The 16,392-nt window shown below is 46.6% G+C and overlaps 1 protein-coding gene across 3 annotated transcripts; it reads right to left on the bottom strand.

Moving 5' to 3' along the window:
- Positions 1 to 219: 219 nt before the first annotated feature.
- Positions 220 to 6,675, bottom strand: COPS8 (COP9 signalosome subunit 8). Of its 3 annotated transcripts, none has more exons than XM_015635505.3 (8): positions 6,546 to 6,675; positions 5,672 to 5,742; positions 4,902 to 4,950; positions 4,617 to 4,749; positions 3,677 to 3,784; positions 3,373 to 3,435; positions 2,192 to 2,233; positions 220 to 1,576 (listed from the first exon to the last, which is right to left on the bottom strand). In XM_015635505.3, the coding sequence occupies exons 1-8, from the start codon at positions 6,621 to 6,623 to the stop codon at positions 1,497 to 1,499; spliced, it is 624 nt and encodes a 207-aa protein (XP_015490991.1). In that variant the 5' UTR covers positions 6,624 to 6,675; the 3' UTR covers positions 220 to 1,496. The 3 variants fall into 3 exon arrangements, with proteins under 3 accessions (XP_015490991.1, XP_033372007.1, XP_033372006.1); XM_033516116.1 differs by lacking the exon at positions 6,546 to 6,675 and adding an exon at positions 5,960 to 6,379; XM_033516115.1 differs by lacking the exon at positions 2,192 to 2,233.
- Positions 6,676 to 16,392: the final 9,717 nt, after the last annotated feature.

Here is a 16,392-nt window from a genome sequence, read left to right as displayed (position 1 = left end):
CAAACACTTTACACCAAGGAATATTTCAAGACACCTGAGGGATACCAGTGATTTTTTTTTAACACAACACCATACAATTGCTGCATACAAAGCTGTTGAGGCATAAAATATTGCAGTAATGCTTAACCAGCCCTATCCAAATTAGGCCAGCAAGAATTCATTAAAAAGACTCACCAAACCAGACCTTTATTTTGCAGAAAATTTAAAAAGTGCACAAGGTCAGTGTAAACATGTTCTTTAATATCACTGAAGATAAATTGATCAATCCAAGTCTTAGGTGGGTTTCAAATAAATAATCATTTTGAGAAAGTGTTTACATATCAAGGGAGCTCTCAAGGCAGCAAAGCACAGTTTGTAATTCCTCCCTGCTAACACCCCCTCACCAACAGAATGTACAGTAGGCAGTGCACACTGGAAGAACAATCACGACACAAAAGCACACTTGCCAGCTTCCATGGAACCTCTGGATAGGATTTCAGAAATAGGGGGAGAAGAAAATGGAGCCATGCACTGCCCTTTAAAGCACCACTCTTTCTCCACAGCCTTTTCACCAACAAAACACAAATGGCAAGAGAATTCATGTTTGCTTGCAAAATCCACTCTCAGCTCAAAGATTAAGAGTGCTGCTCTGACAGAATTATTCTTCAAACTGACACTGCAGCACAATGCATCACCCCCCTCCCAGCTGGGCTCTGCTCCTACTCTAACTTTGAAATTCCTCTCCAATCATTGCAAAAGTAACCCAGAAAGCTTAAAGACAGGTAAGAATTGTTATTTCTTGCAGATCCTGGCCCACTGTACTGAAATGGAGCAATGGTGACAGGTCTCAAGGTGTAGGGTTACCCAGGAAAACATCTGGTGTCCTATGTCACTCAAATAAAACCTTCCAGAAGTCAAAATACTTCCTCAAAGCATAGATTTGTCTTTGTTAAACAATTATTCTGCTGTAAAAGTATGCCTGATGTAAAATTTCTCACATCAGAAAAAGAAGATTTAACAGTCCAGAAAGAACAGGGGGAAAAAAAATCAATTATAAATATGCCACAAAAATATTTGTGAGAGAGTTACTGCAAAATTGTTTTCTTTCACTTTCAAAGTATTTTTTCTCTGTACATACAGGCTGGGCAGTCTTCCACTCTCTGTACTCTAGTTCAACATGCAATAGATCTGTGATAAGCACTGCAGTACTCACCAGAGAATTGTTTCTTCTCCATTTCTAACACACCTGAAAAAGGTTCTGCTTTGAGTCAATTAAAAAAAAATAATAAAAATGTACTATGTAATACTGCTGTGAATCTACTGAATAAATATTGCAGGTGTTAAAGGATTGTTTCGCTGCTAGCTGGGCTTTGGCAAAACAGGAGTGGGGCTGACAAAAACTGGATACTTCACACTTTTGAGTGGGGGACGCTGCAACATTTAACAGATAGGGAACAAAATTAATCTTAGGTCTAAAACTGTCGACCCACAGGATTCTGAACACAGGAGCAGGGTGATCAGTTCTCCAGGAAAGCCACATAGTCAGTCAATCTTGCCAACTGCTGTTCATTGGGAATTGGTGGGACTGGAGCAGGTTCTGTAAAGATAAAACAAATGGATCATTAATGAAATTCAGAAAGCAAATCCATCAGCAGCACCATCCATCACAACATTAAGGGATGAAAATTAAAGGCATCTAACTTTCAACAGCCTTCTGGGGGCAGATCTTAATTCTATCTCCTCCCTACACAGCTCTATCTGACATAATCCCTGTAATCTGCACCATCCAGTAGTCCAAGAGTTACTAAACACAAAAACTGCTGCAACAAGTTCCACTTGTCAGCAGCCTCCCGAATTTCTTTACACACACTGGAGTCTGAGCAATGAGAGCTTACAGTATTCTGAGGAAAAAGCTCCTGAAGCTCACTGGTTGCTCCTTTCCTTGCAAGCTGCCATTCTGAAGACTCCAAACAAACAGATCTAGTGGGTGATCAGACCAACAGAACACAAAGTGGGAACCTCAGCAATCTCAGCCACTGCTTAAAACACGAGGGAGTGAGAAGGCAGAGGGAGGAGCACATTTACATTTGTTTTTTATTTTGGAGAGGCCAGTGAGAACTTTCACTTCTCTAGGACTCAACTCCCATTCAGTGGTGCTGGTGACACTGTTTATGCAAGTTTAGCTAAATCCATTATATACAAACAAAAATACCTGATGAAGGAATAAATCTGTTAAATGAAGCTTCCAGCACACCTGGAGAAAAACATAAAATTAGCCCAGTGGAACAGTTTTAAACAGTTCTAGGCAACAAAACATGGATCAAAAGCTAATAAAAATTAAACATGTTTATTCAACACACTTTATTTTATAACTAAAAAGCAGAGTACCCAAGGCTTAACTGCTTTAAAAAAGTGCCTCTTTCTTTTCCCTGAATAGTAGCTCTTGCACTCACTTTTAGAAAAAAAAACAAAAACAAAAACACATATAAGTAATTCCCAGGTTTTTTTAAGCTCTGCATATTTTGCAACCAGTTCATAAAAGCCTCACCTGATCATATATAAAATCTCAGGGCTCTGTTTGGCTTTGTGCCCCTTAGGGGAAAACTTCAGCACCTGTAACCTGTTTATTATGGGCTCTGAACACCCAAAAACTCTGCCCATATAAATGGTGTAATTTCTTAGCCCAGCAGGCCTTGCCCTTTTGGATGTGCTGTAATTTGGCTCCTTCTGCCACAGCTGCACAGAGCTGTTGTTTCATCCTGCTTTTAGAGCTTTTTGCCTCAGCCAGATACAGCTTAGAAAAAAGGAAAGGAAAGAAAAAGAGATAAAATTTCTGCAGACCAAGCTTTGCAGGAACAGGTTATCAACACCATGAAAGTGAAGAAAAGAAGATTTAAATTTTAAAAGCAAAGAGAATTATACCAACAACTGAAGCTCCTCAGAACACCAAGATTCACAGATTCACTAAATCCCTGCCTAAAGAAGTTCTAATTCCCCTGAAGGAAAAAAAATATAAAAAAATATTTCTCAACAAGTTCAAGATGGCCTATTTTTCACTTATCTTTACTAGGTTAAGACATGCCATTTGAGGTCATCCAGTTTATGTTCCACAGAGCCAGCAGCAGAGGAGGAGAGGGAGCAATCACAGCACATCCTGTCTGCTTTTGTTTAAACAAGTTCATGTGGAGGATGTAGCTTAATCCAAACTACTTTTAAATTCAAACCACACCCACCACTTTGTACTTCCTCACATTTTATACATGCCCCGTGTTTATGAGCAACATGAGTGTCCAAAAAGTATCTAACAGAATCCCGTGCAAAGCTGTAATTAACAACTTAGCACTTAATTCCTAGAAAACGTTGAATGTTTCATGAAGTAACAGCTCCACCTACCTGGCTTTTTAGGCATCACCATGCGAGTTGCGAAGTCTGCTTGCCAGCCCTGTTCTAGCACACCTGGAAAAGCATTTGGGCATTTGTAAGGAACAGAAGGGGAGAATAAAAAATGATAATTAACAGCAAATATTTTTTTCGAAAAGCAAACCATTATCCAGAACCAAGATTTTATTTTTTTTCTCCAATCACTTCCCCATCACTTAACAGCCTCAGAATTTGTAAATACATTTTTATTAATCATCACTCAGAGCTCTCTAAGCTCATCATCAGTATAAAAATTACTGGGAATAATGCCAAGTACCTTTCACAGCTTCTTCTACAGGAAGGCCAACAAAGGCTGCAAAATCATCTGCAACTATTGATGTGTAAGCCTGGGAAACCAGTCCAAAGGCTCGTCTCCTGGTTGCATCTAGGGAGAGAGGAACACAGGAGACTCAACTCCAGAGCTGGGAAATCCGAGAGCATTCCCTCAATTCTATCACCTTTGGAAAAATCACTACCAGCCCTCAAATGAGGGCTTCAGGAGTTCCCCCTCCCTCCCCACAGTTCACAGCAGCAAGAGACAACAATGTGTTCTCTGCCAGGACAAATCCCCTCAGAGCCCACACTGAACCTTCAAATGCAGCCTGCAGCATCCTGGGCTCTACCACCAGAGAACACTTTAGGAAACTCTGCATCTGCTGGCATTCTCTGTTTGCAATATGGCAGCAATTAGTTAATAATTAATGGCAGCTAAAAAGCAGCTGTTTCTCAAGCTACAGAAAATTTGTTACTGCACCTCTTTTTGGCAGTCTGCACTGCCCTCCCTCTAGGAGCAACAATTTGCATGGTACCATTACACAGGGTAGAAAACATTTCACAGAAAAAACCTTCTTCTAAGTCCTACAGGGTTCTGAAATGCCAAGCCAAGTTCCCTGAATCACTGGTTAGAAGTCTGATAAAACTGGGTAATTAATGGTCTGTTTTGCTCTTACAGAACAAAGCACATGGTTTATGAAATTCCAGTGTCAAAGAATACCCAGAAACAAAATCCTACTAAAACAAATTCATTTGTTCCTACAAGCTTTTCTAATGAGCTTTCTGTTTATACCTGATACCTAAAAACCTTTTAGTAAAACCTACAAAAACTTGGCAACAGTTTTCCTGACCACTTCTGATTTTTCACAATTGACAATTTGTTGGAACAGACATAAATTTAATTCCAGGCAATCCCCTGCTCCCCAGACAAGCTCAGCTTGTACCTCTGAGTGCTTCCATGATTGGTTGGATAGTCTCAGACCACTGATGTGCACTGATTGCTGTGTAGATTCCTGGGAAGTCCCTCTGCCAGATTCTTTGTCCCACTGACCAAACTGCACCAAGCTCAGCATTTGCCTGTTGTGACCAAAGAAATACCCACAAGTGTTAATCCAGAAGAAAATCCTCTACACTGACCATAAAACCCATTTCCATCCCCAGATTTTCAGAGAACATTGCTGTGCAACAAAAGGAGCAGGTTTCTGAGTTCAATTTGGCGCAGTACTTACAGATTTGATGGCAGGAGGGATTCTTTTCCAGAGATAACGTGCATTATTCCTTAAAAAAAAAAAGAAATTTAAGTACTTTTTAGTCACCAAATGAGACACCACAAGATTTGTCCAGATGTAATGAACACTCTCAGTGCCTTAAAATATTCCTTCTAGGAAGAAATGTTGGATACTGAAGTGGGAAAACAGAGCTGCCCTCCAGCAGACAACACTGGGCTGCCACAACACAACAAACAGTTCATTAACTGCCTCATTTAACACCAGTTTGGGAAAGTAATTTCTCCCTAAAACCCCAGGTTCAGTGCATCAAGTACACACAGAGACATGGAATAAACCCCCAGACCAAATTCCCAGGATCTCTGCTTCCTGCAGATTGAGCTCCCTCAAGCCAACAGTATCCCTTATTTTTAACATGGATGGTCCAGAGTTATCCTGGATTTAAACACAAGCAACTTCCTTCAATCCAACCCAAAATAAATGCAGCCCTAAACAGCTACAAAACAAAACACTGAAACGTTTAACACTTCCCAAAGGAGCCAGTTTCACCACTTAATGAACTTTATTCCCAAATTTCCCCCACAGTTCAAAAGGGTGGGGAAGAGCAAGGAAAGGAGAATGGTTTTCCTCTCAGATCAAGGGGTGAAAAAGACTTACTCCCAGGAATATTTAATGCAATCTCTTTGTAAACACAGCATTTTTATTCACCACACAGCCCATTCCCAACGTGCTGGTGACAAACCCAGCGTCACAGGCTGGGACAAGCCACTCACATGTCATTGTGCAGCAGGTACAGAGCCAGCAGCTGGCCATAAACCAGGGGTGTGGCAATTCCTCCAGGGGCCTGAAAACAAACACAGATTCTCTGGTTACAAATTTTAGAGAGGAGGGTGATACAAAACGCAGCAGGAAGCCAAGTTTCATGTAAACTGAACACTCCAAGACAACTCCTTTTTACCTTTATTTTTTTTTTTTTTTGACATCACATAATAGATCTGTGCAATTTTTGGGGGGTGTGGCAGATGTTAAAAGTGAAATTAAATCACCCTGACTTCGTTTACCTTCAGCTGAACTTCAGCTCACACCACTCCACCACAGCATATCTTCTCTGCCCCTCCCATAAAGCTTCAGCTACTGCCACACTTCAGCAGAGCTCACGAGGTGGAAACAAGGGATAAAAACGAGTGATAAAGAAAAAAACCGCAAAATTTTGAAAGCCTGCAATAACTTGAAAGCTACAAAGATTTCCAATAAGGCTTCAGGCCTTTTCTCAAGGGACAGCAGAACGTAAAACAGCACGGAGGAAGCTTCCAGTGAAAGCTGCCATAATAAAACTCGATATAAGGGTAATTCCCCCAGCCTGGCTCAAGGCTCTGCTTCCACTCCCCCGATCAATATTTTTCTTTTCTCAACCACGAGAAGGACACAATCACACAAACTACCCCCCTCGTACTCCCTCTGAAAGGACACGAATAATTATATATTTATTCGGAATACCCATTTATCTGCAGGCTGCGAGTTTCTGAAGGGCTCTCTGGGGAGTCCAAGGGGCAAGTTCAAACACTGAGCCCTCCCCCGCTCACACTCACGCCCACGCACCCTCCGCACCTCACACACGCACACCGCCCCCTCCCCGCCCGGCGGCACCTCCAGCTCCTGCGTCTCGCACTGCTCCAGGAGCCGCCTGAAGCTCACGGAGCTCTCGGCCATCACCGCCACCGGCATCTTCCCCTCACGGCGCCGCCCGCCCACATCAGGCGCCCGTGCTTGACGTCACTTCCGCCGCCGGTCCTTCCCCTCCCGCACCTTCCGCCCGCCTCTCTGTGCTCCTGGAGGACTGAGGGGGCGTGGTCACGCAGGGGGCGTGGTCATGTTTGGGGGCGTGGCCAATGCTCGTGAGGGGCTGAGGGCGGCGCGCGCTTCCTGAGGGTGGCGATGATTAAAGCCCTTTTGAATCCCTTTATTTTCAGTGCAATAAGCAAAGTTTCCGCGTCACAAAAGCAACTGAGTGTTCTTGGCGTGCGATACGGAGTCCTATGTATGTCCTCGTTCAGTTTTCTCTCCGTATTTGTCACATTTTATGGGATGCGTGAGACGGGCGCCCTCCATCCCTTATTGCACATTCCATATACATAAGGGATATTCTCAAGGGATAGGAAACGCTTTTCCAGCTCTGTGCCTGTTTCTGGTGGGTTTTAAAAGTAGTTTTACCCAGTTTAGCTGGGTTTCTTTATCTTTGTTCTCTATGAAATCCCCTGCTTACAGAGACATCAGCGCTGCTGGAGACAGGTCATAGGATTATGGAATATCCTGAGTTAACCCACAAGGATCATCAAGTCCAACCCCACAGTCCTGCACAGGCACCCCAACAATCCCACCCTGTGCTCAGGAGCGTTGTCCACACATTCCTTGAGCTCTGGCAGGCTCGGGAATGTGACCATTTCCCGGGGGAGCCTGTTCAGAGCTCACCCTTTTCCCAAAATCCAGCTGAGACCTTCCCTGACACCGCTCCGATATATACCAAACAAATATTCGGTATATATACAGCGAAGCATCTGTATCTGTGCTTTTGTCCTATAAAAGAGCCCACAATAAGCTAAAACGACATTTAACTGCACAGGTGCTGTTTTAGAGGTGGAACCACCCTTTGGCCGTGGCTTTTCCATGACTCTCCATCCCCAGTGAGGTCCCATCCAGCACCAGGAGCCCCAGCCCTGCCCATCTTTTCCCAGAATTAGGCTCAGGAGCGCTATTAATGGCTTGGAGTGGGGTTAAACATGTTTGCAGCCCAGTTTAAAGCATAGGAGGTGATGGAAAATAGCAAGATTGTCTCCAAATCTATGTAATTATTGGGGTCACAGATGTAAGTTCATATTTTTATGGTAAAATCACCCCGATGGGTGGTTCTAAATTTCTGCAAAATTTTGCTTTCTGGTACAACAGATTCACTTTTTGCCATCATCCTCTGCTCCCTATTCCTTGAACAAAGCCTGACCCCAGTGCTTCCCACCATCTTCCATCCCCAGAACTGCCCTAAAAATCATTCCCCAAACCATTTATTCTTTATGCAGGGAGCTTTCCCAAGCCGTGCTCAAGGGCTGCACCACCTCAGTGCAAAATTCATGCGTTCTCCACACTTTTGGGGTGAAAAAAAACCAAAAAAGGGAGAATGGCGTAAATCCTGATCCCTTTGCCATGGAGTCCCCGTGCTCCGGGAGAGGTTTTGGCTGTCGAAAAAACAAAACTAGCGTGTGTTTGTGCTGGCTTTGGGATTCGCCCGAGGCACAGCATCTTGGTGGAGGGCTCCAGGCGATGGCACTGCTGCTCCGCCCGCTCGGGCATCACTTTTCCTGGGAAACAACCTCCCGTCCCCGCCAGCCGCATCGATCCCGACGGCCCTTTGTTGCCTCCAGCTCTGTGCCAGCGTCTCTTTGACATTCGGACATCTGAGAGGAGCACTGTCCTCACCTTTTGCTCCCATTCCCAATTATCTCGTGTTTTCGGGAGGCGAGGAGGGGAGCAAAGCGGGCGGCAGCTTGTGATGATGCCGGTGGGGGACCTTCCCTCAGGGCTGGGGTCAGAGCATCCCGGGTTGCCGCCGGGAACGCGCTGATTTGGGAAGGATTCGTCGTCCTGGGGGGGATGTCAGGCGCTGCAATCCCACATCCCGGTGCCATCCTCCATCCTGGTGGGTCCAGGTGGGAAGGCATGAGCCAGTCCCTGGCACCGCTGGCTGTGTTGGGCCTGGGCAGAATGGCAGCCCCTGCTCCTGCTCCCTGCCCGGAGATCATTTCGTTTAGCGGGGGAAAACAACCCAGTAAAAAATGGAATAGAGGAGAGGTGTCCTCAAGAGGGCACTAGCTGCAAGAGAAACTGCCTAAAAATCCAAGGAAACTGGACATCCAAACATCCCGCTGTCCTTTCCACCGAGAGACTCTTTCTATTTGGGGGAAATTCGGCTTTTTAAAAAATATTTCGCTTTGGTTTCCATTTTTTCTTTTGGAACAACAGAGGAGTGTTGCTTCCCGCTGGGCTGAGCCAAGACTTCCAAATCCACCAGCCCCTCTCTGGAAGCAATTCCTTGGCATGGAATCAGCCAGAACCTACCCTTCTGCGAGCATATGCTGCATACTCCCCTCTCTCTTTCCCCCCCTTTCCCAAAGCTGTTTAAGGCTGTGGTAACATTTTCAGGCAGGAAACATGCCAGAAGGGAATACACTTCTTTTCAAGTCACCAAGATAAAATACAGCAATTTTGTGGTATTTTTCGGGGTTGTAAATCCAGGTTTGGAAGATATTCCTGGGATTGACTGGAGCCTGGCCTCAGTATGGTGGCATCATCCAGGACCTCTGGACAGTGATGGACACTGCCTGAGCCAGCATCCCAGAAAACCACAGGGTCATTTATTTCACTCAGGAGTTTCTCCTCAATTCAGACACCAAAAGAAGAGGCCAGACTCATAAAACAGCTGAGCACGTTGGAAAATCTATCCCACTGGCAAAGCCAACCACGTTAAATTAACGGGAAGGCTCCTTGACTTGACAGCATCCTGATTTTTCTTTGGCCCACAGGCTCGAAAAGCACTTAAAGACGTGGCCGCCAGCTGCTGTAGAAGTGTAAAGTAAATTTAATGTGATTTTTATTCAGCTCCTGGTGATGATGGCAGGAAAATCTCAGCAACTCGTTTGTGCCTTGCATGAATTTTAAAGCAGGGAGGGAAATGGATCCCAGTTCTGCCATCCTGGACAGTCCCAAGTAGTTTTCAAAGCAATACCAAGGCATTTCCAAGAAAAATTAGCAGAGATTTCGTGACAGGGCTTCATTTTCCCAGTCATTTCCATGTGCTGCTGCCTGTGATCTGGAGGTACCCTCTGGAAAGATGATTGCAAGTGGTTTCCCTTTCTCATCTGCTTCCAAAGCTTTGTATAGGGGAACAAAAGACTGGTGATGGGGAAATTAAGATGCAACGGGGAGATATGGAACAATAGGACACTAATTTAATGTGAAAGTTAAAGAAAATGGTTCTAAAGGGTCAAGCTGAACCTCTCCACACCCTTCCCATTCCCTCAACAGCCTGATTGGCACTAGCTGGGCTGATCTGAGCAAAAGCTGGATCCAAACACATTATTTCCTTCCATGACATCAAAGGGAAAACGCCTCGTTTTTAGGAGCTGAGCCCATTAAAGGAAACTGTGAGCGGCTGATGGGAAATTATCGCTGCTTTTTCCCCAAACAAGCTTTATAATCTATTGCATTTCCATAGGGGCGTTGGTTTAAACTCCAATAAACAAGAAGCTATCTGGGATATTTGGGATATTACACTTTTTTTTTTTTTTCTTTTCTTTTTTTTGCTGCCCTCATCCTTGATTTGACCTCAGACCCAAAGTCTCATTTCTACAGGTTTATATTCCAGCATGATGGTATAAATATCTGGCACAGGGTGCCCAGAGAAACTGTGGCTGCCCCATTCCTGGAAGTGTCCGAGGTCAGATTTGGATGAGGCTTGGAGCAACCTGGGGTAATGAAAGATGTCCCTGCCCATGGCAGGGGCTGGGACTGGATGGGCTTTAAAGTCCTTTCCAAACCATCCTATAATCCTGTGATTCTGTGAATTAAAGGTGAAAAAAAACCCCTTAAATCAGAGAGGCTGAGGAGCTTGAAGGATGTGTAGGAGACCAAAAAGTGACCAGAGTAGCAGGAAGTGATGAGTTTTCCATCCAGCTGTCCTTGCCTATGGGAATCTGTGTCTTGCTGCTGCTCCAGAACAAAACTTCCCCAGAGCTGAGATTTGGGGTTGGCTGAACTCCTTTCTGTCCACCCTGGACACCTCCATCCCCCTCCTCTTATCTTCCCTGTGAGTAACCAGGAGTGATGGCTTCTGCCAGAGGCTCTGGAGGCAAAGGTTGCCCTTTCTTAACCTGCCAAGGGGATAAGAGACCCTCTGTGTATTTAACCTAAACTTTTGTTTTTATGACTTTCCAGCCTTGTCTGTGCATTTTCCTGTTTTTGCTTTATTCTCTGGGATCTTCAGCCAAGTTTCTCTCCCCTCCCTGGCTCCTGGGCCAGCAGTTCTTGCTCTCCACATATTTTAGTTCTCTATGGCAAAGAGCTTTGGTACCTTTGAGCAATGTGACTGCTCTTCTCTTGACTGTTCCCCCACCACGCTGTTCCCTGGCTTGGAAACCTCTGAAAGCCCCCAGATTCCAGGGGATAAAGAGAAGGTGGGGATTCCTGGTCCATTGTAGGGTGTTTGAGGGGGTCAAGCGTCCAGCATGGGATATTTTCAGCTCTGGAGTGGGACAATCCCAGGTCAAGCATGGGATGGTTGGGGGATGGAGGGTCCCTGCTCCTGCTGAGGCATTTGAGGAATGGAGCAGGTGGGTCCCTGGTCCAACAGGGATGTTGGAGGGTGTGAACTGAGGAGAGTTCTTTGTGCAGTAGAGAACATTTGGGGGATGGAGTGAGTCTATCTGGTCCAGCTGGGGCATCTGCAGGATGGAGCATCCCTGTGCAGGAGCCCCTCTCCAGCCAATGCCCTTTTCAGCAGGATGGGATGCGCAGGGCTCACATTGTGAACCCAGCGGCTTCCTCCTTTGGCCTCCCAGTCTGTGCTGGGGCTGGAGGGGGAAAACGCCTCTGCCGTGCCAGGGAGGCAGGAGCTCCCGCAGAAACCTCCCTGCGCGGCTCAGCATCCCTCCTTTTAACAGCAGCGCGATGCATCGCCGTGTGTCCCGGGGCACGCTTTTAAATCCGCTAATCTCCCGTGATGGCACGCGTGTTAAAAAACACCTGTCCCCCGCCAAAGCCACCGGGACAGCGGGCGAGTGTTTCGGGCGAGTGCAATAAAAGCCGCAATTAGAAAGGCGGGCTTTGATCTCCGGGAGAGAAGGAGTTCAGGCAGCTGTGCCGAGACCTCTCCCGCAGCCACTCTTCTACTTCAGTAACATCCGAACAAAGAGGATCTTGTGTCCGCGGCGCCTCGTTACGGCTCCTTCCTCCCAGCCCGCGGCCACCTGTCCCTCCCCGCCGCCCCAGGGCGCTCCCGTCCCTGCCGCGGGGTCCCTTCCCGGTCCCTTCTCCAGCGCTGCCGCCGAGGGGCACGAATCGGATTTCACGGCTCCCGACGCTTGCGGGGAGCTGCCGGGCTTTGCTCTCCATCACTCAAAGTCGCCGCCGCAATGGCCTCTTTGTTCCGCCAGCCCTGCCTGCCAACAGCTGGGATCTCCATCCAGCTGTGCCGGGATGCAGCGCGGGACCCGCTGTGCGCGGCCCTGCGGACTCCAAAGAGGGGACACTGCCAGTTCTGCCTGAGGTGAGGAATCCCTGAGGTGCCATCCTACCAGCATCCCACACAAATATCCTGGCCCAGAGGAGCCTGAGGATTGCAGACAGGTGGGGTCGGCCTCTCCTCCAGGTAACCAGTGACAAGACAACAGGAAATGTCCTCAAGCTGTCCCAGAGGAGGTTCAGGTTGGACATCAGGAGGAATATCTTCATGGAAGGGGTGGTCAGGCATTGGAAGGGACTACCCAGGGAGGTGTTGGAGTGCCTATCCCTGGAGGTGTCCAAGGATGTGGCACTCAGTGCTCTGGGATGAGTGACAAGGTGGGGATTGGTCACAAGTTGGACTTTTCCAGCCCAAGTGATTCTGTGAAGCTCCTTCTGAGGAGATACTTTGGTGAGACTGGGAGGGGATATCTTTAATTTCCAAGGATCAGCTCAAATCTGCACGGTATAAGCTGGAAAGTTCCAGAATAACTCCCAGGGGCTGTAGGAATCGTTAGACCAGATCCTGGATCTCTCTGAATTTGGAAGGAGCCAGTGCAATGCTGCACCCCACAGTCTGCTGTAAATTTTCATAGACTCACATAATCTTTAAAAGGTCTTTGTCAGCAGGATGGCAAGGGGGGAAGTACTTTTTAAAACAAAGTTAAAAACCCCTTCCGGATTTTTGCCACACTTTTCCCATAATTCCCGGAATAAGGCGGGTCTGAAAAGGAAGAGAGGTGGATAGAAAACAAGAGAGGAGGAAAAACACAAGTTGGAAAAGCATTCAAGGATGCCACATAGAATAAATATTTGATGGCACAGGCAGGCACACCCCAGGCTATCCGAGCCCTTGGGACAGAGATGTCACTTCCCATTGCTTGGTGGCTTCCTAAATTGGGAGAAGAGGATGTTCCCAATGCCCCACTCCCCAAAGCCAATGTCAGAGAGCCCACACCCCTTGAGGACCATAATTTTCCAGGATCTTTTCTCCCACTCTGGTTGTGCTTGGTGGGAGGTCCTGTTATTCCTGCTATTCCAGACTCTGCTGGTCGTGAGAGGGTCCTACTCTGTTCCCTTGCTGGTGGGGGTCTGTCACCTCCAGGGGATGGTGGATGGGGATCAGACAAGTGGCAGGGGAAGGGTTGTGGCCACCAGGGTCTGGAAGCTCCCCTCCACCCTCTCTCATGGCTCAGTTTGGTCTCCAAAATTTGCTCCAGACAAAATTTCCCAGGTAAAACGCTCAAATCCATTCTCCTTTTTTCCCCCCTCCTTTTTATTTCCATGGAAAAAAAAAGAAGAAAGGAAATCGAAGAAAGAAAGGCAAAGACACCTTCCACTAACGGGAAAACCCATGTTTTTTACCATGATCCAACAGGATTTTTAACTGGGCTCCTGCATGCAGAAGGGTGGGATCTCTTCCTGACACATCCCAGCCATCCTCCCTTGCCTGGGGCTATGGTCCTCACTGGCTGTGGGAGGAGAGCAAAAGGTTTTCATTAGAGAAGTGTTGTATTCATAACAAACTTCATACATTTTTATAAGTATTTGGTATCTCAGGGAGTGAAAACTCACTCTGGAAGAGGTTTTGTTTAGCTGAAAAGCAATTTTTCCATCAACCACAACAGATCTTTGCCTGTTAAGAGGGAAGGGGTGTGAGACAAAAATCCTCCTGACCTGCTCAGCTCTTTGGGGCTGTGTTTTGTGTGCTGAGCTGAGAATTTTTCCTTGTTTTCTGCAGTATCTTTTGCAATATCTCAGGCAAGTACAAATCTGCCCCTCAAAGCTAGAAATATTTTGGATGTACCTTTATCTCCAGCACAATCGGGTTTCATTCCTTAATTATTTCTTCTGGGGAGGATGGGATGGCCAGCTGGTCCTGGGTGAGACCATGCTTTTATGGAAAATGATGTTTTATCAGGAAAGAGAAGATGAAGGAGACCAAGAGGAAAAGGTGCAGACACAGAGTCCATGAGCTGGGCAGACCCTCAGGCAGAACCAGGATATGGTTCTACAAGCATGGAATGCCAGGGCAAGGGGGAATGGCTTCCCACTGCCTGAAAGCAAGATTAGGAGGGATATTGGGAAGGAATTCCTCCCTCTGAGGGTGGGAAGGCCCTGGAATGGAATTCCCAGAGAAGCTGTGTCTGCCCCTGGGTCCCTGGAAGTGTCCAAGGCCAGGTTGGACAGGGCTTGGAGCAACCTGGGATAATGGAAGGAGTCTCTGCCCACGGCAGGAGTGGCACTGGGTGGTCATTAAGGTCCCTTCCAGTCCAAACCAGGGATTCTGAGATTCTGTGAAGTTGCTGGGACTGTAGGAACACCCCTTGATGCAGGAGCATCGTTGATGTCGACAATGCATGGCCATCCCTCCGCTTCCTTCTGACATTTTAAAGATCTTAGTTTTTTGCAGGATTTTGTGGCATTGAATGTGACATAATTTTAATAATCAATAATCAGTGTAATAATCTCCATTTTGCACAGTTTGTACACAGACTGAGCATCATCAGACTGACTAAGATGAGGATGAGGAGCAAAGGGATTTAGAAGGAGATTAATTAAAGGTCCAAGGGTGGGTTTATCAGCATTAGACAGATGTGAGCCTGCTGTGGGTGCAGGATACCTTGCAGGAGCTGTTTGCAGACAGCTGGGCAAGGGGCACTGTGAGCAATTCCCCTTGCACATCTGCCTGTGTCTCAGAAAGGATAACACTGGACAGAGCCAGCTGGAAAAGAATCCCTGGAACACTGAGTAAAAGCTTGCCAGGCCATTAGGATTGTTCGTACACACTGTCTACACTCAAAGATGAGTCCCCATCCTGCTCTCCTCCCTCTCCACACCCTTGCCTTCACAGTTCCCAGCACTTCAATGCTCTGAACAGGGATTTTTTTCATCAAAAACTGAGCTTAAACTCCCTTGCAAGCACTTCCATCCTTCCCAGAGGGCTGGGGGAGGAGGACACAGCAGCCCCACTGCTCAGAGGGTCCCCAGGGAGATATTTTGGGATGCGCCCAGCACCTCCATATTTCACATCCCTATTTAATTTAAGCAGCAGAGCTGTTTATTCTGTAAGAACACTGTGCTTTTATTAGCCAGTTATTTACAGTACGAGGCATTCCCCACCTCAGGAATGCTGGAGACCATAGGACAAGGCTATTTCTTTGGGAGCCTGGTCCAATTTACACTAACCATGGAGAAGGGATCCCTAAAAAGGCTGGGGAGCAGAGCAGAGCCAGCAAGAGGGCTCTGGCAAGGCAGCCTTTGTAAGATCCTGTGCTTCCCTCCCTATAAAAATGGGCTGGGAGCAAATCTGATCTAGGTGGGTCTTTTTTCAAGGAAACATCCCACTGGTGGGAGCCAGCTGGGAAGCACAGAGCCAACCACTGGTCCCCATCACCTTCTTCCCGTGGGGTGTGCAGAGCTGGGGGCAAAGAGCTGCAGGAATCTCCCAGTAATGGGCATCCCTCAGGAGGGGTCTGGGTGAAGGCACATGGAAAACATTGGCTTGGGGTTGGATAAAAAGGGTTGATCCCATGCTTGGGTTGGTTTGGCACTGCAGGACACCAGGTGTGCTGTGGCTCAGTTTCCCCTTCTGCAAATGCTCCTGGTTTGAACAGAGCTCTGCAGACAAAAATCATCACCAACACCATCAGCTCCATCAGAAACCTCCCCTCCACATCCCATGTTTCATCCCATCCACAAAGACTTGTAATTTTCTTTTACGAGGACAAAGCAAGATTTAGGAATTTTTTTACGAGACGTGTTTCCCTCTGTGGCACCCCAAAGGTCCCCTAGGGAACCCTGGAACACCAAACATATGGATGCAGCAGCAAACAATACAAAATAACAGTACTTTCATTGTTTTGTGGCTTTTTATAATCCATCCAATGATTTTTAAATAAACTGGATGGAAAATAATGGAAATTCCAGGACCTGGAACCCATTATTCCCACATGCCAAGCCTGATGCTGCTAAGTGCAACAAGGATCCCAAAGTTAATGAAATTCCTGCCTGAAAAAACTTTTATCCTGCTGTTTAGGAAAATGACTTGTGCATCATAAAAGCAACATCACGTCTGTGGGAAGGGAAGACAAAGGAGCAGGAGGAATATATTTATTAAATTACATAGAACCTGCAATATACATTTAAAATATATCCAATATAGGTCTGAAATTTATCTTGATTAGATTACTGGAGGTTGTTGGGTTGAAAGCACGAGGGTGAATTG

The sequence above is a fragment of the Parus major genome, chromosome 7 (assembly GCF_001522545.3).
Source record: "Parus major isolate Abel chromosome 7, Parus_major1.1, whole genome shotgun sequence".
Classification (NCBI taxonomy): Eukaryota; Metazoa; Chordata; class Aves; order Passeriformes; family Paridae; genus Parus; species Parus major.
Note: the sequence above shows the minus strand (reverse complement) of the source record. Positions and strands in the feature narration are given on the sequence as shown.